The sequence below is a fragment of the Natator depressus genome, chromosome 5 (genome assembly GCF_965152275.1).
Source record: "Natator depressus isolate rNatDep1 chromosome 5, rNatDep2.hap1, whole genome shotgun sequence".
Taxonomy (NCBI): Eukaryota; Metazoa; Chordata; order Testudines; family Cheloniidae; genus Natator; species Natator depressus.
Genome location: NC_134238.1, coordinates 101,378,604 through 101,404,594, shown reverse-complemented (window position 1 = coordinate 101,404,594; position 25,991 = coordinate 101,378,604). Strand labels below are relative to the sequence as shown.

Genomic DNA, 25,991 nt, shown 5'->3' with positions numbered 1-25,991 from the left:
AATGCATTTTTCTTGAATTAACAAGAACAACTGTTTTTCCCTCCAGGTGATATGTGCTGTAATTCAGGAAATAAATTTTCTCATCAGTTTGTGTGTACCAAATAAAATCTAACAAGATGAATGATATAAGGGTCAAAGAACATTGGAACCATCTATCTCACTAGAAAAAGGCATTTTTGCTGAGAGTATTGTATGCTGTATGTCTATAAGCCAGTGTGCTTATTGTTTTATGAAGAGGCAAAGGACAACATTTTTTATTAGTTTAGGCTTGTTTAAAAACAGCAATAGCAGAAGAAACAGAATGAAGACTGATCATAGCATACAACTTTTTTTTTTCCAATTTATTTTTATAAATCAAGAACCTTTGCACTGGAGTCAGTCCTGCTGTTAGTGGTCTGGGTGAGATCAGGTTCACACTTTTGGGGGGGAGGGGATTCAGGTTGGGGAGAGGTTCCATAAGGACCAAATTAAGCCATGATATAAGTGATGGTGAAAGTTGATCAGAAAAAAGGTGTAAGTCAAAATAGTGTAATGTGCACCAATTTTGCATATCCTGGATGTACAAAATAGGTAGAATAGGACTCAACAGGAAAATAAATTAATAGGTGAGTGAAGATAATGACTGCACCACAACAAAAGTTGGGCAAAGTTTGTCTGGGGCTTACCCAAGGAAGGGCAGCTCTGCTTTGTGGTGGGATGAAGGAGGTGAGATACTGCTGTAAAAAAGGTGCTTGGTGGTCAGCTTTACAGTAGTGACCCTTCTCCCCCCTCCCCCCCCCCTCAGGAATATGCATTAAAGTACGAAACCTGGGTGGGTCAAGTCTCTTTGCTCCATGCAGCGAGGAAGCCAGCACCCACTCTCCCTCCCCAGTTGATGCGAATGGCAGGCTGGACTGGACCTGCTGTGGTTTTACGCTAGTCGCCCCTTTTAAAGGGGGGCTGCGAAGGACATTTTTCCCTCACCACCACAATTGGCTTCGGTGGAGTGTGGGGTTTTTTCACCTTCCCCATAGCGGATGAGAGGGAAGAACTTTTCTGGTGAGAAGAAAAGGTGGTAGGCCATATGTTGCAACTTATTTTGTACGGTTGGGTGGATGTTCAGTGCAGATACTCCATAGGGAGGGTAGCCAGTGACCAGATAAATGGCCTGGTAAAGGACTTAAAAGGAGGTACTGGATAATGGAACAGAACGGGGAGGGGGTTGGGGACTCCTATGATTGGTATGGCTGGGAGCCAACCCCTTCCTTAACCCTCTTACGAGGTTGGTGGATGGTAAGTCCAAGCCATGGGTCGGCTGGGGGACCTGGATGGAAACAAAGGAGGGCTGGTGGAAGCCCCGGAGAACTGATTTGGGTAAGCATGGATTTGCCTGCACTGTACACTTTATCTGCTGGATAGTCCCAGACATCTATATAATAAAGTTGCGGCCTGATTAAAACCCATAACAAGTCTCCTGTCCTTCTTGCAGACAAGTAAGGCCCAGCAGAAACACCACATTGGTTCAAGTTACATTGCTTACCATATGTATCCATTTTCTGGTCAGTTTATGCTATCATTTATATCACTGTAGAATTTGGCCCAGAGAATTCTATAGAATGTGAATCTAGTAGCATGGCTAGAGGGGATCTCTACAAAGCAAATGCACTCTAGAGGGGGTATTGATGGTCTCCTTGCTGGAGAAGAGTGATCACGGTACTCTGCTTTGATGGGGAAAATAAACTCCTTCAAATGCAAGAAGATAATATTCCCCGCAGAGGATGCTATGTGCAAATATAGTACATCCCATCTTTGATATTGAGAGTTCATTTTCATTTTAAAATAATGCTACTTTTGTCCAACAAAGGTTAACTTGCAGATAAGAAAACTGCTACCTGCATAGGCATTATTTGGTTACTAGCTAAGAGTGAACTCTTGTGCCTAAGAAATCACCAATGCTGCTGCTTTCAGCACTCAGAATTTTCCTGAGATGTCTCCCATTTTAAAAGTCCAGTCCTACTAACAATGAGTTTTGCCTGTAACTTCAATGGGAGCCAGATGTGGTGGTACATACTAGCCCCTTTAATTGTTCTTCAACACAAGCCACGCCATTTAAAAACTATAAGATGAAACTGATAGGGTATTAAAAATGGTTACAGTATATTTTGATGTACTCTATCAAGCAATACTCTTAATAGGAAATTAAAACCAAGATTTAAAAAAAAAATCTTACAACTTGTTTCAATGCTGTCTCCGAATGTTCCTCTTCTTTTGACACAAGTTTGTACTTATGCGCTCGTGTGTGCACCAATGAAGAGGACTACAATACTCTTTTAGCAGGAAATGAGGAAGACAATCTGAAATGGGTATGAAGAAACCTCATCACAGACTAGGTTGTCTAGCTTTAACTGCTCAATCACTGACAAAACAGGACATGATACAGTGTTCAGTCATAATAACCTTTTATACAAGATCATTTCAGTTTAAGATCCCTGCTTCCCAGGTTTTATTTCTGCTTCAATGCTCTGATTCTTTACCTCTAAAGAGTAACTTCATAGGGCACATTATACACTTGAAGAGAATAGTGGGGGAAAAAATCATGGATCAATAGTTTTGTCCCTGAAGTATTTATTTGTTAGACTGGCTTTTTAAAAACTTTTCTACTGAACTTTCAATTTTTATTTTTATTTTTTGTCTTATATGGATTGCTTTGTTTTGACTGTTCTGCTTTTCTTATGACATAGTTAACTTTATGTTGGAGTAACTAGATTTCTAGAAGACTTTGTCCTTCATAGCAGTTAATCTTAGCAGTATTCTCAAGATTGTTAGGCCTATAAATTGACTTATAGTAGCTCGACAGTTGTCTTATGTTAAAGGCTTTCCCTGAAGAATTCTGAAATGCAAGATTTTTTCCAGGCTGTCTTTGCTCTCTCCTGTCCCTCCTGTCCTGCGTATCTCCTAAACGCTGTGTGAACAGGGCAGAGCTTTCTTTTTAAAAACCTCAGGAGGGCTGTGGGTGGGGATTGGGTGAGAGCCAGTGGCTTGGGTGGTGGCTATTCACTAGAATCATGTGGATCTCATGAGGTGTACAGGAGAGAATCCCAGTGAGGTTTAGGAGTGTGTGAAGGCAACAACCCTCCTAGAAAGCTTATTGAAGGAATAGGAGTCCTCCCTACTATGCTTAAGGAAGCAAGTTGCCAGCCCTTGTGTGTGTGATCTCTTAGTTGAAAAGATTCTTCTGTTTTCATTGACAAGTTTCTATGGCACTTGGGTTACATATTGAGATCTACACCTCTGCAAGGAAATGTCCTAGAGACTTTTTTTTTTTTTTTTTTTAAATGAAAACTTACAGGCCCAAATCCTTCAGTGCTGGGGGTATGGATGAACAACATAGTCATTTGGTGTTTGTATCAAACTAAGCGGAGCCAATGTTTTGTAGCAACATTGCTAATAATAATTTTGAGTTTTGAAATTGTATTTTAATGAACTAAACTTTAGTGCTGGAAACTATCCAGAGGAGACTACCTCCTTTCACCACCTGAACACCTTTTGATCAGGGTATCCTCCTTGCTGCTGCACATCACCTCTCCCAAGATATATGACTCCTCTTCAGTTGTGCTGCCACTAACTGGCTGCCTTTCAGCCAAGCCTGTGTCCTATCCATTCCTCTGGGGAAATGGCATGAAGTGTCTTTTCTTGCAGAAATACCACAAGGTATAGTGTGGTTACCAGGGCCATCCCTCGACATTTTGGTGCCCTACGCAGCCCCCCTGCAGAAGGGGAGTGGCCCCAGGTCTGGGGGGGGGGGGGGGGCTGGTCCCAGGCGTCCATGGGAGAAGGCTTGGCGAACAGGGGGGAAACCACCCTCCAGCATGAGCCGACGGATCGAGGCGGGTTGGGGCTGGGTCACTCCATTTCCTGCCACCCGGTGAGTTCAGGGCATGCTCGACCCCTTCTGCAGTCCCCTGGGATGTTGCTCAGGGGAAGGGGTGGAGTGGGGACGGGACTGGGGCGGAGCAGGGATAGGAAGGGGCCGGGCTGGGGTGGAGCAGGGCCAGGGGCCATGGGGAAGAGGCAGAGCTGGGGGGCAGCGGCCAGGGGATCGGACTGGCTGCTGGAGCAGCACGCAGCTGCTCTTTTTGCCCCAAATTTCCTGGTGTCCTACGCAGCTGCGTACTTTGTGAATGGGTAAGGACAGCCCTGGTGGTTACTCTATCCCTCTGTCCCAAAATATCATTCTGACCTTCAGAACTGCAACAAGCTCAGGGGAGGTGGGGATGCATCATTTGCTTTGGCTCTGCTTCTCACTTCTTCTGTAGACTAATGGTCCTTTGTATACTTCTTTTTCCAGCTTTTTTGCTCCCTATCGCACATCACAGAAGAGGGGAACATAAGACCCAAATTCTTTTGGCAAACACTTTCCTTAGACTCCCTAAAGGGCACTGTAAGCTAAATACCAGACCAGTGTAGAAGTCATCTTTCCTTCAGCAAATACATTTTCAAGCACTACAGCAGAAAACGACAAAATAATCTAAATTATTGATAACTTCCAGCCTATCTACTATTGCTCAACTTGTTAGCAAGAGAGTGCTATTTATTCTTCATAGGTTGTCAAAGTTGATTAAATTACTGCAGATGAGACTGTTCTCCCACAAGATTTTAATCAATAAAAGACAGGTTCAAATAATGTCTTCTGTGGTTTGACATCATTGTGACTGTCTTAAGAAGAATCAATGGAAATGATCAGGATGATTTATCCCTGCCTAATTAATAACATTATCAGTTCACAGGCACTGACTGCCCTTTTTTTATTTTTCTTCTCCATCTGTCACATTTCATTTTTTCAAATTGATTTCCTTTTACTGTAAACTGTTTACATGTTTCAGGCTTCAAATGCTTGACTATTCCTAGAGTTTCTCTAATCCAGAGTATTAAGAAACTAATAAATATATTTACATTAAAATGGAAAAATCATTTTAAATAGGTCCCTCGGGAGTATTATAAAGTTTGAATTTTAATTGCTATTAATACTAATTTTAAACATTTCTCTTTATTCCAAAACCAACATAAGAACTTACTCTTATTTGTATGTAACTTCCCAAGATGATGATTTACCAATTTTACATGTGTGCATATTTGTGTATGTGCACTCAGCTGTTTACAAAGGTATTGGGTTTTTTTGTATAGATGATCCATAGAGTTATATGCCTATAGGCATCTCTTCCTCTCCACTAGCATTTGCTCCTAAAGTCAGAGGGCCTGATTCTGGTTTCACTTAAATGGATGTAACTCCAGGAGTAACTCCATTGATTTCAGTGAAGTTAGTGTGTAAAAACCAGTATTATAGGAAAATTGGTCTAAAGTTTCTTAGCAACATGACCTGAAAGTAATCTGTCTGTTGGCTTTCCCTAAAGGGGTAAGTTGAGTTGGGGGCATGGGAGGGAGGGGGAGAGATCTTTTACTTCCTTTATAGTTGTGTAAAATATTTACTAAAAACTCCTGGAGAGTATTATGTGATGCTATAATTAGAAAATAACTAGAGTATACACATGTATATTAGAGCAGTAAAGGCTGAAATGCAAATTAGAGTTTAAAAAATGAGTGAGTATTACCAAGGTCTTTTTCATTTTTGTATAACTCGGCTGCATGAACCCAATGTGGTTAGTGTAGCTAGAGCACTCTTAGGTCTGTGCTGCAGAGCTGATTTACTTGGGGCTTGTCTACACATAATTTTTGCATTGATCCAACCATCGTGATTTATAAATCCATATAATTAAATCAGGGCAACCCTTAGTGCAAATGCAGTTTATATCCGTTCTTCTGATATAAAAATCTTACAATGGCATAGCTTGTTTCGAAACCAATATAATTAGATTGCTACAAAAACTGTGTAGAGCAGCCGTTAATTTTCATCTAGGAAGGTTGCACAGGCAACCTTAATTCAGGTATTTCCTACCTTTTGAGTGCTTGACTTTGCAAACGTAACGTTCTTTTAACTTAGTTTTGTGGAGATATAAAAATAAAATCAGGGATATGATTAATTGTTTAGTGGTCTGTGGATGAATGGTGGCCTGCACAAAGATAGTCATATGGTGCTGTCTCTTCTTTCCAACTAAGAGAATCTGAGTAAATGGGATGGGAAGACAAAAATAAAATAAATATCAAAAGTAGAATAATTGGGTCCAAAGAATCCCAAAATACTTATCACTGTAATACCAACTAAAAATCCATAAACTCTAGAATCATAAGGTTAGAAAGGATTACAAGGGTCATCTAGCCTAACCCCTAGTCAAGATGCAGGTTTTGTTGTGTTTAAACCATCCAAGCCAGATGCCTATCCAGTCTCCTTTTGAAAATCTCCAGTGAAGGAACTTCCACAACCTCCCTGGGCATGGTGTTCCATTGTCCTACTGTTATTACAGGTAGGAAGTTTTTCTATTTTACTCTTCTACATAAACAATTGCATGAAGAAATTAGATCCTCACAAATGGGAGGGGAAGTCCTCAGTTATACCTGTGCAAACTCACTTAGGGTACATAAATGTAATTTAGGGTATAATCTGTAGACAGTGGAGCTACAACAGAGGGCCTGATTTGTCCTGCAAAAGCTTTCACAGAGAGTTATGCAAGAGATGGAAAGAAGCTTAGAGTGAGTTTGCAGAGCAGACTGTTAAAGAAAACATCTCTTTACTTGCAAATTTAAGATGGAATTCAATGAAAATGGAACCCCATGATGCCAATCTAAAGTACATTTTAGGGTAGAAATGCAAGATAAAAGAAGATGAAACTATGGCAACTGTTCAAACTACTAAAATCACGATAGAGCTGAAAATGATGGGAAAAGTTAGAACTGGATATAAAAACTGTAGACTGCATGCCCAAGTAGTAAAGGCTGTTGTTAAGATCTCGTTTTTTGGGGGGGGAATGTATCTTTCTTCAAAGTATACTGTTTCTTTCATGGGACATAATCTCTAAATGCTAATAGACAGCTACCAATTATAGCTTTTACTTACATGTATAGTCCTTTTGAAGCTGATAGTCTACGTGAATAAGAGTTTGCAGGATTGGATTTATAATCTTAACGTGAAATTGAATGTGTGCAGTTAGAAATGACAGTGGACAAATAAAGCTGAGTACTGTATAATGTTTGCATTTGTGGGTCAATTGGCCGAGGAAATAGCCTCTCAGACCAATGATGTCAATCTAAACAAGATACAGAATGCATGTTTTAAATATGCACTTTACCTATTTTTAATTACTTCTTATCTTGTGCATGGTTCCATGCTTTAAAAGTGATGGTTTTCAGTAAAGTAAACCAGTGCTCAGGCCACTTTTAAAAGTCTTGCTCCTGGTTTTGCTTTTTTAATTGGAAAAGAAAGTTTAAAAGATACTTGGCTGCAAGTAAAGTCATAACACATCAAGGCTCTCACACTTGTAATAAAATCTGAATATTTAATAGTTTGGGTGTTTGTCCTCTGTGGCTGGCATTTTTCAGTAGAACATGTAAAGAAAATAAACTAAGACAAATCATTAAGACTAACAGCTGAAAATGAAATATTAATTTCAAAGCTGTGGTGAAACATCCAATTTCAAATCTGCTTTTAAAAAATATGTTGTGCTTAACAGTCAAAGCCTTTTCCTACATGGAACTGGTGTTGGATCCAGGTATATTAAGGTCAGACTAGCTGACCACCGGCATCATTCCTGGCTTTCAAATCTATGAATAACACTTGAAAATAATTTAAACTAAACCTCTATTAAACATGTGTTGGGCCTCAACAGGATATTTCACTAGGGCCCTCCATTGCCATTGAAGTCAGTGAGAACCGAGAGTGCTGTCTTCAAGCATGTCTAGTATTAGTTAAGTCTTTCAACATCCTTCTGAAGTTGGTGGTGATCTCCGAGTATTACAGATGGGTAAACTGAGGCACAAACAAGCTTAAAGACTAATTTTTGGAAATACTGAGCACAAGTCTAGGGATCAGAATGAAAATACAAAAGGGATGGTACTCTTCCAGGCTCTGCACACGAAACATGCTCCACTTGCATAGTAGTCTCTGGGTGTGCCTGACCCTCTTTGGGGTCTGAATATATCTATGGGCTCTGCTGAGCTCCTCATGGTTGGCTTCCCCTCAATGAGGCTGGGTTTCTTAAACTTGTTATCTCCCCTTAGGGGTGCCTCAGCTGCTCTGCTGAACTCCTTGTGTTTGGATCCTCCTTGATAGAGAGGGTGGGGAAATGTGGCAGTTCTGTTACTGGTGGTGCAAATAGCTTGTTTTCCAATGAGTCAGGGAAGTAATTTGAAATGAGAAGCACTTGCAAAACTGTCAGCCTTTGAATAAGTTGAAAACCAGTTTTGGAAATGAATATGATACTTGTCAGGGGTTTCTGAGGCTTTGTAATTTGGCTAAATCAACATAATTTTTAAGGGGGGAGGGTACATCTGATTGTGGGTGGGAGTGACTCTTACACTGGTTGACCTTGGTTGGGAAAGTCATTTAAACACTCTGTGCCTCAGTTTATCCATTTATAAATAAAACAGAGGGTAAGTGGTATTTATTAATAGTTGAAAATATCTCTTGAGACTTTCTGATGGAGCTGCACTGCCTGGGACAGCTGCGGCCTGGGCTGTGTCCGTGCTTTCTCCTTTAAGGATAAGACTGAAATCAGTCAAAGTCACCTTGGCCTTGCCCTGAAAGATTTTGTTTCTAGGGCTGCTGAAGCACCTCAAGCACCCCCTGAGGTTTTTTTTTTTCCCATCAGGCAGCACCTTCTGGTTACTGTAATATTGCTGTTTGTTTCTGTATAAGGAAACTACACTAAATGATAACTAAAATAACCTATTTTGATTGTGAAAGGGGTAGAAAGGATGAATATTTTCAGGACCTAATGTATGAGAAGAAAAGCATCATAAGTATTTCTGGAATTTAAATGATTCTTCACCAGGTTATACTCATTCAAAGATACTGGTTTGTCTTTTGTGTGCAAAGAAGAAAGTGTGAAGCATATATGCTAACTTTGAGAGAGAGAGAGAGAGAGAGAGAGAGTGTGTGAGAGAAAGAGAGACACCATATTATAGAGCTACAGAAATCTCGGTCCAAATCTTAGTAACACTATTGTAAAGGTTTGTATTTAACACGACTATAAATGCTCAGGCATCTTCTAATAAAACAAAGTCATCAAGCTTTTTTTTTAACAACAAAAATTTTTTTGTGTAAATAATGGACTCAATTCATCCCTGGTGTAAATGCCATTGAAGTTAATGAAGTTTCGTTCATGCTGTTTCACGCTGTGGTTTAGTTTTTGTCAAGGTAGGGTGTTTGTTCAACTGACTTTCACTGAGCATTTGAGTTGTATTTCTTGCTACATTGATAAGATACTTGTTTGTTAAAGGCCAAATCTTTCTGAACCCTGAAGTAAGAAATCTCATATCAGTGAGAATTAATATGGGCATCCTTGTAACTAACCAAGGCAATGTGTGCAACGACTTTTTTCTAATTTAAGGAAATTGAAATTTAATCTTTTTACATGGATGGAAGAACAAGAGTCTATACCTTTCACAGAAGCTAACAGCACATTTGGATTTACATGGTTACTTTTGCAGAAGGGCGAACTTCCTTTATTATAAGTAATACAAACCCCTTTATTTTTGTAAACTTGTGTTTTGTAAGCCAACGTGGGAGTAGAATTAGGGCCTGATCTAAGACCCATTCAGTTCAGTGGGAGTCTTTCCCCTGACTTCAGTGTGCTTTGGATTAGTCCCTTTGGGAGGAATGATATGAATAAAGAAAATTTTCTTGCCTGTAGTTCAGATCTTGATGTCCTTTCTCAGGAAGAATTTCCACAGTCCTCATTGGGAGTTTTGCCCAACAAGGATTGCAGGATTTGGCCCTCTTAATTTATTTAGATGCTCCAGTGAAATCCTGCTGAATCAATATAAGTAATACAAATAACATTGAGTATTAGCTATAGCCTGTGTGCACATTTTGGCAGGGAGCGGCTTCTTGAGAAACCTCCATTTAGATAAATATGTGATATACCAGAGGCCCAGTGGTACTGGAGGTACGTACTACACTGGGATTTAATGGTCTTTATCACTGATTCGCTAAAGTTTTAAGCTTCCTTGCAAAGTAGCAACTGATAAAAGTACCTTTGTTTTTGAGATACCTCAGAACTGTTAGCACTATATTAAAAACTACATTAATACACTTAACTGAATTCCTAATACATGCCTTGAACACTGGCACATATGATAAATCTTTGTTTAGGAGAAGTCTATTCAAAAGTCAAAGAATCAAAAATGTGCGGGGGGTGGGGGGAAATCTGCATAGAAAATTACTAGACTTGTGTAGGGTTGGCATCTGTGGTTAGTATTTGATGTAAATTGAATAGTATACATTAAGGAAAGTGTTAAGAGGTCAAGGAGTATGAAGAATATGACTGTACATAATCTGGGGTTTTGCTTTGTTTTTAGTCTATAAGTTTTAGTTCAGTGGCTCTCGACCAGAAGTATCCTAGGGGTACTCAAGAGGTCTTCCGGGGGTACATCAACTCATCTAGATATTTGCCTAGTTCTACAACAGGCTACATAAAAATCACTGGCGAAGTCAGTTCAAACTAAAATTTCATACAGACAAAGACTTGTTTATACTGCTCTGTATACTATACACTTACATATAAGTACAATATTCATATTCCAATTGATTTATTTTATAATTATATGGTAAAATGAGAAAGTAAGCAATTTTTCAGTAAGTGTGCTGTGACACTTATGTTTCTGTGTGTGATTTTGTAGTTTGGTGAAACCTGGGGGTATGCAAGACAAATCAGACTCCTGAAAGGAGCACAGTAGTCTGGAAAGCTTGAGCACCACTGTTATAGTTTATCGTAAATGATAGTTTTATAACTTGTAAACGCATAAAATAACTCTGGTCTTCTGAAATTGGACATGGCAGATTTATAGAGATGTGTTCACCTGACCTTTGTGCCTGTAATTCAGTAACTGGTTTTCCTCCTTTTGGTACATGGATTACAATGCACCATCAAAGTATAACTTTGATCTTTAAAAGTAGTGTTAAGATCCTATCTGGTTTACTTTTTGTACCAAAAATTTTCAATCTTTTATTCACTTGCTTGTGACTGACTAACTGTTGCAAATTAGATTGTACTTGCTTTTCCAATAACTACTCTTTAGCAAATTTCTGTTTCCGAGGCCTTCAACAGATGTTCGTGCATCATATCCTCTTCCCTTCTCCCACGACCCCAAATCAAAGACTCATTTATAGAACTATGCATTTTAGAAGCACAGATTATTTATTGTTGTTCAAGCAAACAAAAAGGCACTTCTGTATTTTCCACATCAGTGTGTATTTTGCACAAATAACCAAGTGAGAGGAAAATAGAGGTAATTATATTGATATTTTTTTATATATAATTTTGTCTTAGTCATTTCAGCCCTCAACAATTTGCCAAACCTCTGATATTAGGGTCCACAATGGACCTAATTAACAAGCAGTGTTGCTGCTTACCTCAGGCTGCAAATGTCTCATGAGTGACAAAATTATATCTAATTATTTTGATTAAGTGGTTTATGAGCCACTACATAATTACCTCTTCTGAAATTAAAGTGGTCTGAAAATTATGGATGTCTGGAAAATTAGTTGCTGTTGATGATATTTGTAATAAGAATTATTCTTTTTCCAGACTTTTACTCTCCAGATGTAACAATTTGCTGAGACTTTACTGAATGGAGTTTTTCCTATGTACAATTAAATACAGCTAAATCTGTTCCTTATTATCTTTAACAAATTAATTCTACTCATCTAGTATCTTACCTGTTTATAAATAGGATGACAAGATGAGCATAGTCTGAAGGAAATAATCAGTAACTATTTAACTTAAATTGTTCTGTTCAAGTTACATCCATAGTGATATAGATAACTAAATGGGTGGGAAACCAATTACAAAAGTATAAAAACATACTCACATTAGACAATAGGTAAAAATAGTACATCTAGTATACTAGATGCATAACAAGAGAATATTCTGTACACTTACTCTGTGTTCTTAATGCTTTTTTGTCTCTCTCCAGAAAGTGTAATTCTTCTTTGAGTAGTGTCCTTGCGGGTGCTCAACTTTAGGTATGCATGCACTCTGATGCCTTTGAGCAGAGATTTTTGGTAGCAGTGCTCATTCTGCCCACTTGTCCTTGTGCCCCGTACTGAGGCTATATAGGGCTGCATAGGAGAACCTCCCTCAGTTCCTTCTCAACCGCCTTCAGCCAGAGATGGAGTTTACTGTATGCCTGTTCCTGTTCCCTCTTGTATTAGTGTTTTAGTTTTTATAGTTAGTTCTCAGCAGTAGTAGATTTAGTATCTTATAGTTGTTGGAATTTGTGTTTTCCCTCTTTTTTTTTCTTTTTTTAAAAAAATATATATATAAATGTGTACACACACATTAGCTGATGACTTTAGGCAATTCCAGGACCTGATGAAGTGGGTTGATGACACCCTGCAAATTCTCCTGGAAGAAGTCCAGGATTTCCATCACAAGCTCCAGGACATACTGCATAACTTTACCTCAATTTAATGAAGCACTCCTTGAGCCAGCCAAGTCCTTCTGGCAAACTCCAGCAATTGCCCCCAGCCCCCATATGCAAGAGGGCTGATAAAGAAAAATATTAAATCCCAACCAGGGTTGCTGAGTTTTTGTTTTCTCATCCAGGACCAGATTCTTTAGTCATGGACGCAGTCAACAAAAGGGGCAGGCGACATACCCAAAAAGCCACCCCTTATAATGAGGACTAGAAACATATGGATCTTTTTGGTTGTAAGAGCTACTTGTCAGCAACACTTCAGTTCAGGATAGCTAACTACCTTGTGCTGATGTCAAAATATGACTGTGAACTATGAGAAGTTTAATATTTCATTGACCATTTACCACAGGAATATGGAGAACAGTTCAACACCATAATAAAGACACAAACTTCACTGTGGGCTTCACTTGATGTGGTGGATGCTGCAGACAGATCTGATTCCACCACAGTAGTGATGAGACAAGCGCCCTAGCTTAAGTTGTCTGTGTTTCCTTGGGAGGTACAATCAATCATGGAAGATTTACCTTTCAGTAGCCAGAATGTTTTTGAGGTTTCCATGGATGACTTGCTTCATACCCTAAAGAACTGTAGAGCGACATTTAGGATTACACACACATGCAGATAAAATAAAATTTAGTTTCAGTGGGCACAAAGATCACGCTTTGATCAATTTTTCATCTTCCATAGGCCATTGGAACCACTGGCTAAGTAATTGAGGTTTTCAAGGAAAAAGCCTGCAACTTCCTTGACAGTTTCATCCCAGCCTTCAATACCATCCAAATGCCACCCAAAGACCAGGGTTTCTCAGCTGCATGACACAAATCCCCCTTCCTTAGTTTGGATACTGCATCTCACTAGTTCATCAAGATTGGGAGGCTATAACATCAGACAAATTGGTACTGGAGGCCATGACTTTGGGTCATAATATCCAATTTATCTCCATCCTGCCCTTCCAACTCCCTTCCCCATCCCTCTTCTGAGACTGTTCTCATGATCAATTGCTGACACAGGAGATCTTGTTTCTCCTAAGTCTAGGAGCCATAGAACCAGTCCCACTTCAACATAGGGGAAAAGGTTCTATTCAAGATATTTTCTGATATCCAAGAAAAATGGGGATTGGAGGATGATACTAGATTTCAGACAATTGAACAAGCATGTCAGACATCTGAAATTCAGGATGGTGTCCCTAGCAGCTATAATACCCACCCTGGAATTGGGGGGACTGGCTTGTGACCCTGGACTTCAGAAATGTGTACTTTCATGTAGCGATTCATCTCTTACGAACAATTTCTTTATTTCACATTCATTCTCAGTTATTACCGGTACCCGTATTCTACTCTCAGCCTGTCATCCGCCCCAAGGGTGTTCTCAAAAATCATGGCGGTCATAGCTGCCTACCTTTCTCATCTAGGAATAACTGTCTTTCCCTGCCTTAACAACGGACTCCTCAAGGGTCAGTTGCATCAGGAGGCTTGGTTGGTAGTTAAAACAACAACTTCACTATTCCAAAGTCTAGGCCTGCAGATAAATCTTGAGAAATCAATCTTGACCTCCTACACAAGGAACTTTCTTTACTGGAGTGTTTCTGGTTTCAATAACAGGCAGAGCTTCTCTCCCTCTCTGCAGGTTTCTTGCTCTGAAGGACCTTATCCAAAGCGTGCAGATCAGCCCTCAAGTGCCAGAAAGGATACATCTGCAACTTCAGGAACACAATACCTTGTGTTTTTGTCACAAAAACACCAAGTTGCCTCTTTGATGTCTCTGGGGTGGCTCAGGATAGTTTATGTACCAAAGAACCACATTCTGAACAAACAGATATCTGTACTCAGCCAGGTCCTACAGTCACTCACCTGGTGAGTGAATCCTTCCAAGGTTTGTGCAGGAATTTGGTTTAGCCAGAATCCTCCTACAGTCATGTTAACATCAGACACTTCCCTCTTGGTACAGGGAGCACATTTGGGTCCTCACACAGTCTGAAGCTAATGATTACTACAGGAAGAGCACTTGCACATCAATCTGTTGGAGTTAAGAGTGATTAGAAGTGCTTCCCTGCACTTACATCCCTTACTCAAAAACAAGTCCATGAAGATTAAGACAAACAACATAGCATGCATGTATTATATCAATCATCAGGACGGAGCGTGTGCCCCCTTACTGCACCGACCTGATAAAGCTTTGGAACTAGTGCATAGCTAATCAGATAGTAATCTTGGCGTCTTACTTCCCAGATATACAAAACAGCATGGCAGACAACCTCTGCGGACAGTTCTTCTTAAATTATAAATGGGAGCTTAGGGAATTCCAGAAATCAACCTTTTAGCTATAGCAGCCACCACAAAGGGCTCATCTACTCTACCTCACTGCTTCGGCGCAGCTGCACCGCTGTAGAGCATCTGGTGAAGACGCGCTATGGCGAGAGTGCTCTGATGGTGGCATAATTACTCCGCCTCAATGAGAGGTGGAAGCTATGTCTGCGAGAGAGTATCTTCCGCCGACTTAGCACTGGTGTGGACTGCACTTTGGTCAATGTAACTTGCATCGCTTAGGGGTTGGCTTTTTCACACACCCCTGAGCGACGCAAGTTACATCTGACCACTGTGCTTTAGTTCACACTGCAAGATCAGATGCTGCGGTAGGCAATGTAGTTCTTTCTTCAGTGATGGACTATTCGGAAACTCCCACCTCCTTAAAGCATTACTGCTAAGAAGTCAGCTAAAGAGAAGCACCCACAGGGATACTACTTAAAGAAGAGATTACTGACATTTTGCAGTAACTTGACTTCTTTGAGATGTGTCCCCCACAGTGTGTGCTTCATTACCCACCCTCCTCCCCTTTGCTTCAGAGCTAACTCTGTGGGCTTTGCAATAGAGAAGAAACTGAGGCTGGTTCACCTGTGCATCCTTGGTACAGGGCATGAGGATGTGTAGGGTGCATGTATGGTCCAAATGGGCACTGCTACCAAAAATCTCTGGTCAAAGGTGCAGAGGCACACATGTATCCAAAGTGGAACACCCACAGGAGCGCACATCTCGAATTACTTGGGTGGTATGTGGGTGTTTTTTAATGTAGTCCATTTTCATCTCAAGATAGAACTAGCCAAATAAAATATTCTAATCTTTGACACAGGCTGAAACATGATGAGAATTAGCAAAGTTCCTACGTTTTAGATGCCCACTTGTACTCCGATTTAAGTCAGCATATTTTCTGAATAGAGTGGGACGGGCTTTGTAGTTTTCTGGTATTTCTGTGCTGCAGAACAGAATTAATAGACAATATACACTATTTGAGCAATTTTTTTATTAAATAAAAAATAAATGAAAGTAATGGTGGGGTGTATGTATGATTTCTGATATTTAATAAAAACCCAATGTTATACATATTCTTTAAGACCACTAATGTAAGGATAGTAAGGTTTTTAAAGTCTGACCTGCCTAATATATTGTACAAATGTAAATTATTGGATTATGGCTGGTTAAATGTTAATTGCAAAACAACTTCCAGATACACCCAGCATCGAATAGTCAGATTATATATTTAGCTGGGAAAGTCTCATTAGTCTTTTTGTAAATTTCTTTAATATTTCTAGCCTATACAACAATTATTTATTTAATATTGAGTCTTTAGAAAAATCAGGAATCCCAGGGGGCACATAGAGAGCATAGCCAGCTGTAATCCTGCTACCCTGGAGGATCATAATCAACCAGCATAAACTGAAGTGGTCTCTGAACTGCTGTAAGTATATGAGTCTGAGACCAGCATAGAAATGGCACAAGAATCAGGGAGCCTTAACCAGGAGCCTGGGTGTACCTGAGGATCTGGAATTACAATATGTGTACAGATTTAAAAAAAAAAAATGTAGGTGTCCTAAACGCTGCTTAATTTTATTCACAAGGAGAAAGGTGGTGGTGGGGTGATGTTAACTGATCAAACTATGACCATTCTTGCTACTACTGTTATATAATTGCAACAAATCTTGTACAAAATGTGGCATGTAAAATGATTATGGAAAGTTTGATTCGCTGAATATTATTATGCTATTTGTTTGCATGTATCATTTTTGTAGATGAAGTTAGGAGTATTAAATACATGCCTGTATTTCTAAGGTATTTGCTTCTGGGTAGCACCAATGAGGTGTTTAGCCAGCACATTGTGAAGGAACTATTCAAATACAATGGCTCATTAAAGAACACTTAACTCACAATGGAAGACGTCTATCTACTCTTAATAGCATTTTCTGCTATGACTAAGCGAAGTCATGCATGGACCTGTGACTTGCTCATGTGACTCCAAACTCCATCTTTTACCTGTGATTTTCCACTAGCTGTGCTGAGGCCTTTGTTTGAAACAATGGGTTTCCCGCCACATGGCAGAAGCTGTAAAAGGCCATGGAAACACCTCCATTTTGCCTCTTTCCTGCTCAGACCTCTGGATTATGGACTTATACTAATGGGAGCAGTCTAACCAAAGGGCTGAGGACCTTCCAATGATTTGGAAGCAACCAGAGACTTGACTTAGCCAGCAGTTTATTCCATCACTGCTACAGGCTTGAACCAAGAACTTTACAATTGTTGTATGTATTTGATTCCTTTAACCAATTTTAACTCTCACCTTTCTTTCTTTTTATAAATAAACCTTTAGATTTTAGCAAGAACAACTAGGAGTCCTTGTGGCTCCTTAGAGACTGACAAATTTATTTGAGCATAAGCTTTGGTGGGCTAAATGTTAGTCTCTAAGTTGCCACAAGGACTCCTCGTTGTTTTTGCTGATACAGACTAACACGGCTACCGCTCTGAAACCTTTAGATTTTAGATACTAAAGGATTGGCAACAGTGTAATTATTGGTAAGATCTGAGTTATATATTGACCTGGGTGCGTGGCTGATCCTTTAGGATCAGAAGAACCTTTCATTTGATGAAATTGGTTGTAAAGAACTACTCATGTTAAAGTCAAGTGTTTTTGGCAGTGATACAAGGACGGGAATGACTAAGGAAACTGCTGTTCTGACTTCTTGTTAGCCAGTGTGGTGAAACAGAAGTTTACTTTTGTTGCTGGTTTGGTATATCATCAGGGAAAATCCACCTGAAAACTGGAGATTATCTGCCCCTATTTCTCAGCAGTTTGTCCTGAATTTGGTATTCTTAGTTGTGACCCGCAAAGGCATGGTGACGGGGGGAAATGCTTTCTTCTAATATTTGCTAACCTAGAAAATCCTTTTCGTAGGAATACTGGTATGAACTGTTCTAACAATATGAATTATTAGAGAAGACTTATCTCAACATAATAGTGTGAATAATTGCCTGGAAAGAGATGGAGACCAAAAACTTCTTACTAGAGTTTTGTGTTGATTGACTGAAAGATCTGCTTAAACTTTCAGATTATGAATTACTTTTTTTTATCTAATTTTTCTTTTCTTTTTCACCTACCCTCAGCTGGAAAGACAGCTACTGATGCAGAATCAAATGCGAGAGAGACAGATGGCTATGCAGATTGCTTGGACAAGGGAATTCCTCAAATATTTTGGAATATTTTTTGGACTTGCTGCTGTAGGTCTAACTACTGGGTATGAAGTTTGTTATGTACTAGAAAATTCAAGTAAATTAGTTGAAGTAATTCCTCAGTGGTCATTGTCTTTCTCTTGCCTGTTCTTAAGTAGGCTTGGCAGAATTTGATTTTTTATTTTTTTTAAATAATTTCTACTGATATCAGTGTTTGTTTTAAGTATTTTTTTTCTATTTTTATCTATTTAAATTTTCACAATTGTGAGAAATTATGGGGGAGGTCAGCCAATAATTATTTAATGACAGTAGACATTGAGATTCAAAAAGTTAAAGCTTTGTAACAGTTAAAACACAAATTGTCAACGTCACATGCCAAAATATACGAAGTAAATATGCTTAAATCCTGAATTCTCAAGCAGCATTTTTACTTTGCCTATCTGTAAATTTCAATTACTAATTGATGAAATTATTTTTTTCTCAGTTTGTGTGTACAGTGAAGTACTTACATTTACTGTTTAAAAAAATCTAATCCGTCCAAGCCTATTCTTAAGTAATTATTTTGAAGTGTGTGTTTCTGATCAGAGAAGTAGAAATGGCACTTCCTTAATCAATCTTTCAGCTCCCTGTATGTCATATCTGCTTACTTCAGTGACCAAATCAAGTTGTGTTTGGTATTTTTATTGTTAATACTTAAGGGCAAATATATCTGCAGAGGAGATAGCCGTATTCTTATAATAATTTAACATTTATATGGTTCTTTATATATTCAAAGTGCTGAACAGACTTATTTATCCCTCACAACTCTCCTGTGAAATGGGTGGTAAGTAACTGTATTCCCATTTTACATAAGGGGAGATTGAGACATAAAGGTTATACTGTGCCAAGGTTACATCAAGAATTAGTGGCAGAACTAAGTTAGAATTTAGGACTGCTGATGAACAGCTTTTGTACTAATTCTATATCACTCTCGCTTCCTGTACTGTTTTACCTCCTCTGTCATCAAAAGTATCATCTCAATATTATGAGCAATAAATATTCTGCATATAGTCAAACTTTTTTTTTTCCCATCCTGGCACAAGGGAGATTAACATTTTTTTTCATTTTTAAACTCAAAAGTGACTTTGTAAAATGGACCCATGTTGGTATTTTGCACTTGACTCTATAGGTAGGCTCCTCTGTCAAATTCAGCATAAAACCATTATCTACAAAGTTTGTGCCACTTTCTTTCCTGTACTATGACTTAATAAGATGACTGTCTATTGACAAACAGCCCCACCTAGGTTCTCTGGATGACTGAAAAATATAAGTCACTGAACAATGTATATAAATTCTCAAAAAACTCTAAAGTTTTAGAAATTAAATCAAGAAACTCACTCAAATTGTATACAAAAAGCCTGTTGTTAGCAAAGCTATACCACTGCATGAAGATGAGCTTAAATTCCAGAAACCTTTTTTTGTACTTCACTTTAATAATAATAATAAATAATAATAATAATAATAAAGGTAAAACCATAAGAAATAACTGTGTGTAAGGTATACATTTAATGTACACCATGTGTGTCTTATATACTACATGTGTGGTGGATCTGGAGCTGTCTAGTAATTTGTGAATGCTGTATTTCTGTACGTTTTGTTTGTAAGGGGGTTTACTTTATCTTGACAGGCTATTGTGATGTCTACTGTATGCATATATTGAGTTAATTCAATAGTGGGCTTGTCAGGAAATGTATGCAGGAAATGAGAGGGAAGTGGAACCATAGGTACACGTCCCAGCAAACACTTGAGACAAAACAAGAGTAATTCATTTTGATGCTCTGGTTGACCTCCTGCTAGGCCTGCCAGACAGATTTTCCCAGGAATGATTCTGTCCTTGTGGGGAGGGAAGTTCAAGGCAGCCAGTAGGGATTAACACTCATGCCATCTCAAGAAGGGGGAGACACACAGGTTTTTGAGAGCTAAGGTAAACCCAAACTTCAGAGGTTAGGAGTCTAGGGTAGGATAGACCTCTTAAGTTATGCTCTGTTCCTACTGTTCAGATTAAACAGTACTTTCATTTTAAGAAGGCTGTTTTGGGTCACTTTATTCACCCCTGGTCACAAGTTCCTGAAGGGAAGAACTCCAGGTACCCCTATCTAGTCAGACCTGCTGGGTAAGGACAGTCAATACACAGGGCACTGAACCGAGAAGCCCCAGAACCGAGTCAATGAGTGGGAGAATCATAGGATTCCACCTTGAGAGAGTTAAGGCCTGAGGGGGAGCCCTCAAGAGACCAGAAAAGGGGTCAGAGATGCAGCTAGCCCTGTAACGATTATGTACATACTACTATAAAACAAAATATATATGCATTTTGGTTTGTAATAAATAGCATATATTGTGAACATCAGACTCTTTTTGTTCCGAAACACACACATGCTGAACCAGTAGTTCGTAGCACTTTAAACTTTTCTGGAGCACAAGAAATGTCTTTCATTTCAATGTTTGGTTTGTTTGGTTAAATAAATGTTCCTTAAAATGTGCATAAAACAGGTTAGTAGTCTTATGAAACATATTTGGCTCTGTCTCTAGAGTAGCTAAATACCTTCTGTTTGATTAATGAAGCTTTTAGGCTGCTGCTGATCTTACCAAACTTATTGTTATCCCCCCCCCTTTTTTTTTATGAACAGAGCAATAAAAAACAAGAAACCAGGACTGTTCCTTCCAGTGGTTCCCTTAAGCTTTATACTTGCCTACCAGTATGATATGGGTTATGGAACACTTTTGCAAAGGATGAAGGGTATGTATCTGGAAGTTGTTGAGACTTGTAACCAAGCCAAGCACCCTTTGGACTATCTTGTTCTTGACCACAATGTGCCATGCCAGTCCCTTTTGTAGCTCTTTTTGTCTTATGGGCAAGTGCCTAAGCTCATTACTTCACTCTCCTTTCACAGGATATCAGGGTTGGAAGGGACCCTCAGGAAGTCATCTAGTCCAACCCCCTGCTCAAAGCAGGACCAATCCCCAATTTTTTGCCCCAGATCCGTAAATGGCCCTCTCAAGGATTGAACTCGCAACCCTACGTTGTGCTCAAACCACTGAGCTATCCCTCCCCTCCTTTCTGTCTCTCTTAAAGTCAGAATTGTTTCCTTCTGTCTGAGCTTCCCCAGCAGAGAGTATTCCATCCTAATAGCCTTCACCACCAATTCAGGTAGTCTTAAGTAAATACAAAATTTGAGAAAATCAAGAGAAAAATCATAATTAATATTAATTGGAATGTAAATACAAATGGACTAATACTAACAATTTTAGAAGAAGTGACAGGTTTAGTTAGTTCTCTCCAGTTTCTGTTTTGAAATTTAATAAAAGTCACCCTATGTATGAATGTAAGTAAGTAAGGTTTCAGAGTAGCAGCCGTGTTAGTCTGTATTCGCAAAAGAAAAGGAGTACTAGTGGCACCTTAGAGACTAACCAATTTATTTGAGCATAAGCTTTTGTGAGCTACAGGTCACTTCATCGGATGCAGTCTTTAAGGTGCCACTAGTACTCCTTTTCTTTTTGTAAGTAAGAAAGAATCCCCAGTAAGTTAGTCTTAATCATGTGTATCCTAGAGAAATACCTGATGATAGAGCCTATCAAAAGTAATAAATTGAAAGTAACATTGCATATGGTTGGTCTCTTTTTCTACACTATAGAAAAAGGACAATGAGGAGCTATTAGTATATATCTAGACCTGGATACAGAATATGGCTTGTCCTTAGAATATGCAGCCCTTGAATCAATTTAATGATCAGTCCAGATAACTTTCTGTAAAGCACAGATGAGGCAGGTGCAATAACCTCTAATGGAAAATATAAAATACAAAATGCTCAGCTATAAGATTTATTTTCAAAATTTATACAGCATTGAGCATATATGTAATTGCACACAAAACTATGTTAAAAGGACATTGTTAAAGTTCCAAAGTCAAACACTCAAAAGTTAGGAAAAAAACAGAATTAAGATTGCCTATTCAACCTTAATTTGGCCCCCTTGTACATATAAATTATGACAGTCATACATGTTCACCAACACAGAATCAATAGTTTTGTCTTTAGAGCAGTAAATAATGTGCAGTAAATAAGTAAACAAAATATTAAATAGCTTTTCACTAACTGAGCATTGTCCATCTTGTGTACTGAATGAGGCAATGGTCTGTGGGGAAAAAATAGTATGATGGTTAATTAAAGACTGTTAGGCACATGGGAGCTGAATTAAGGTTCCTTAATTCTAGTATTTTTTTAACTTTTGAGCACTTGATTTTGAAATCTTCATGTTCTTTTTAACATAGTGTTTTGTGTGTAACTTCCTAGATTTTTAAAAAAGCAAACTGAAAACAGAAATTCCATAATGTGGCATCACTGACACCTACATGGGTCATCAGCCAGACTGGAACCTTTAGACCTACTGCACAGACGTCTGTCACTTGAGCTAGCTGAGTAAATGCAAGCAGTGATAGGTTATCACCCTTTATGTGGATTTGCCCTAGAGGGGGACAGGACACGTTGCCAGTGAGTTTCACTGTGTTTGCTGATTGCAGACACTTTGGAACCTTGGTATCTTCCAGGTTCATTCTCAATGGGAACAGATTCTTCTGCCCTGTTCCTTCCAATTTGTCCCAGTCAAAGCTCTCTCTCTCTTCCCCACCCCTGGCTCCTGTCCCTGTCTCCACTCCTCAGGCTTCTCATCCCAGCCTCATTGCCCAGCATGTCCAGTTCTCAGCCTCTGGACTCTTTTCGTTCCAGTCCCTATCTCCTTGCTCAGTCCCCTCTATCTCCCTATCCACATTTTACTTGACTGGCCAGTCTCCATCCCCAACCCCACTTTTCCTGCCCCAAGTGCCTACCAATCCATCTCCCTCCCTAGCTCCTTGTTCAGACTGTTTCCCACCCAACTCTTCTCCTTGCCCAGCCAGTCTGTCCCCCACAGTAGCTCCTCATCCTATCCCAGTCTGCCCCTCCTTGTGTTGGTTCCCAGTCTTCTTCCCCCTATCTTCTGCTACCAGTTTTTATCCCTGCTCCCTCACTCCTCTTCTTGTCTCCGTCTCCTTGCCATTCAGTCCTCCTCCCCCGCCACCAGGTCTTTATTTCATCCCAGTCTACCCCCAGTGATGTATTGGCTCCCTGTTTCACTCCCCACTCCCTGCCATCAGCCTGCATTTAGATCTCCCCTCCCGTCACCTCGTTCCATTTTCCAATTTACTCCCCACTACAGGTCTCATCCTAGTCTCCTCTGTATTCAGATCAAGCAGCTTACTCCTCCACTCAGCCTGGCCTGTCGGGATGGGGTGGGAGTCCATTGAGAGTACAGGAGAGACAGTATCCCTGTTCTCTGTTTTGGTGCCTGGCCCACACTGGAACAGAGCCATAATTGCAGGGAAATCCTACTCAGTCCGGGGCTGGAGCATGTTCAATATGGACAGAATTGTAAAGAAATTTAGCTGAGAAACTCTAGCATGTCTCTGCTGAGCGTGTGCAAACTGCCGTTTTTCAAAGGCTTATAATTTGGCCAAATTTGGGAGGATTTTCCTGGGGATGGGAAAAGCATATTCCTGAAACAAAGTACATCTACTAAATTTCATGTCCTTGCTCCAGAACTAAAGCTTCTCAAAGAAAAGGTTGCCAGAATTTTTTAACATGGGCAAAAAAGCATTTTTCCTTAGCCTTGTTCTTGAAAATGAATGAAATTTTCCAAACAAATTTAGCCTAAGGCAGGCACTTGGCATGGAAAATTTCAGCCCAAATGCTTGGCAAAATTCTAAGTAACTGAAAACAGGGTCTTATAATGTTGGGCAACCTTAAAAATAAATTGTACTACCAGCCCCAGTTATAATAATTATTTGAGTAAATATCTAATATTCTTTAGTTATTCAAGCCCTCAAACAAAATATATGCAATTTCTCTGAAAACTGGTTTTTTGTTCTTATAAAAGTGCAAAGATGCATTTATATCTCATCCTTTTTTTTTTCTCTTTTTTTTAAGGTGAAGCAGAGAACATACTTGACAGAGAGAACACCTTGCTAGAAATGCCAAAAGGAGCCCTCACTTTTGAAAGCCTTGAAAAAGCCAGAAGAGCTCAGAGCAAGTTCTTTATAGAAAAATAAGAAGACTGTAACCACTCAATACTTCAAAACACAAAATTATTTGTAATCATGTTTCTGACTTAAAATGTCAAATTATTAGTTTTGAGAACACAATCTTTTTAAAATAAAATGAATTTCATTTAAAAATAGGTTTTTTTCAAGGCAGTGTTTTTTGTTTTTAATATTTTCTGCATTTACTGCAAATATTTTAATTTCAGTAGTTCTTGTTTATTCCCTAGCATGACACATCATGAATTCCCACTCTTCAATTCTAACTTTTGTGACCGACTCAGAGCACTGGGGTACAGGACTCTGGTCCTATTTGGGATCCAGGAAGTGGGCGGGCTTCTGCTAAAGGGTTTCCCCCCTTCCTGCCCCCGCCTAAGCAGGGGATCCACAGGACCTGGAAGCCAAGTGATTTTGAGGGACAACTAATAACAGGAACAGGCGTGCGGTCAAAGGGTCAAACAAAGGGAGCCTGATGGGGACACCGAGCAGAGAACCCTGGACAGCGCCCACTGCTCCTTGAAGGCGTCAAGGGAGTTTGTGGACACCGCCCAAAGGAACTCTGCCCGGATGCGTGAACGGACGCAGGATTGGAAATAGGCCCCACAGTCACAGGACTCTCCATCGGCCAACCTCCTCTCCCTGGTTTTATAGATGGCCATTTTAGCCAGGGCCAGGAGGAGGTTGACCAGGAGGCTTTGTGGGGCCACAGATAGGGAGTGCATAGATAAGGAGGTGAGGGGAAAAGTGTAGCCAGAAACATAACAAAATATTTGTGAGGAGCCGGAATAGGGGCTGCAACCTGGCGTGCTCCAGGTAAACATGCACCACGGTCTCCCTCATGCTGCAGAAGGGGCAGGTGTCCGGGACGGGTAAACCGTGCCAAGTACACGCCCATGCTCACGGCCCCGTGAAGGAGCCGCCAACTGATATCCCTGGCGGGTCTCGGGACCAGGGTAGAGTATAGGCTGGCCCACCGGGGTTCCACTTTGTGTCGGGGCAGGACGCAAGGGTGAGGAAGTGAAGGGTGTGCAGCACGAGCGTGTATAGATGTTTCCTCTAAGTCTGGTAGTACAGTAGTCTGGTCCTATTGGGATCCAGGCATACAGGAGTCTGGTAGAAGGCAAATATACTGGCCACTGGATGAATAGTTTTCTGTTCCCTGAGTGACCAGAGCAGGGGCTGCCCTAGAGCAATCAGGAACCTGCTAGAACCAATTAAGACAAACTAATTAAGACACCTGGAGCCAATTAAGAACTTACTAGAATCAATTAGATTAGGCAGGCTAATCAGGACACGTGGTTTAAGAAGGACCTCCCATCAGTTAGTGGGGGGGTGTGCAAGGAGCAGGGAGTGAGAAAGCATGCTGCTGGAGGACTGAAGAGTACAAGCATGATCAGGCTTCAGGAGGAAGATCTTGTAGTGAGGATAAAGAAGGTGCTGGGGGAAGGCCATGGGGAACTAGTCTAGGGAGTTGTAACTGTCAAGCAGCTAATACAGGGGACATTGTAGACAGCTGCTATCCACAGGGCCCTGGGCTGGAACCTGGTGTAGAAGGTGGGCCCGGGTTCCCCCCATCCCCGCAACTCCTGATCGGACATAGGAGGAGTTGACCTGGTCTGTGAGAAACACCAGAAGGGAAGGTCTAATTTGGAAAGGGATCTGGCCTGTCTCCGACCCACTAGGCGGGACACAGAGACTGTGGGGATTGTTCTCTGTTTCCCCCATGCTGGCCAGTGATGACGTTAGCCGAGTGAAAGGCAGGTTTGAGCCTCTAGCAGAAGCAGCCAAACTGAGGGCTGCTGTGAACCTCTGAGGCGAGC

At 40.1% G+C, this 25,991-nt stretch overlaps 1 protein-coding gene across 2 annotated transcripts in view; it reads left to right on the top strand.

Moving 5' to 3' along the window:
- PLGRKT (plasminogen receptor with a C-terminal lysine) overlaps positions 1-24,311 on the top strand; it is a 48,888-nt gene extending 24,577 nt beyond the window's left edge. For both annotated transcript variants that reach the window (XM_074954090.1, XM_074954091.1), the window contains exons 3-5: positions 18,000-18,130; positions 20,732-20,841; positions 24,062-24,311. In XM_074954090.1, coding sequence (XP_074810191.1) covers positions 18,000-18,130; positions 20,732-20,841; positions 24,062-24,183 — 363 coding nt within the window. In that variant the 3' untranslated portion in view covers positions 24,184-24,311. The remainder of the gene's footprint in view (positions 1-17,999; positions 18,131-20,731; positions 20,842-24,061) is intronic.
- Positions 24,312-25,991: the final 1,680 nt, after the last annotated feature.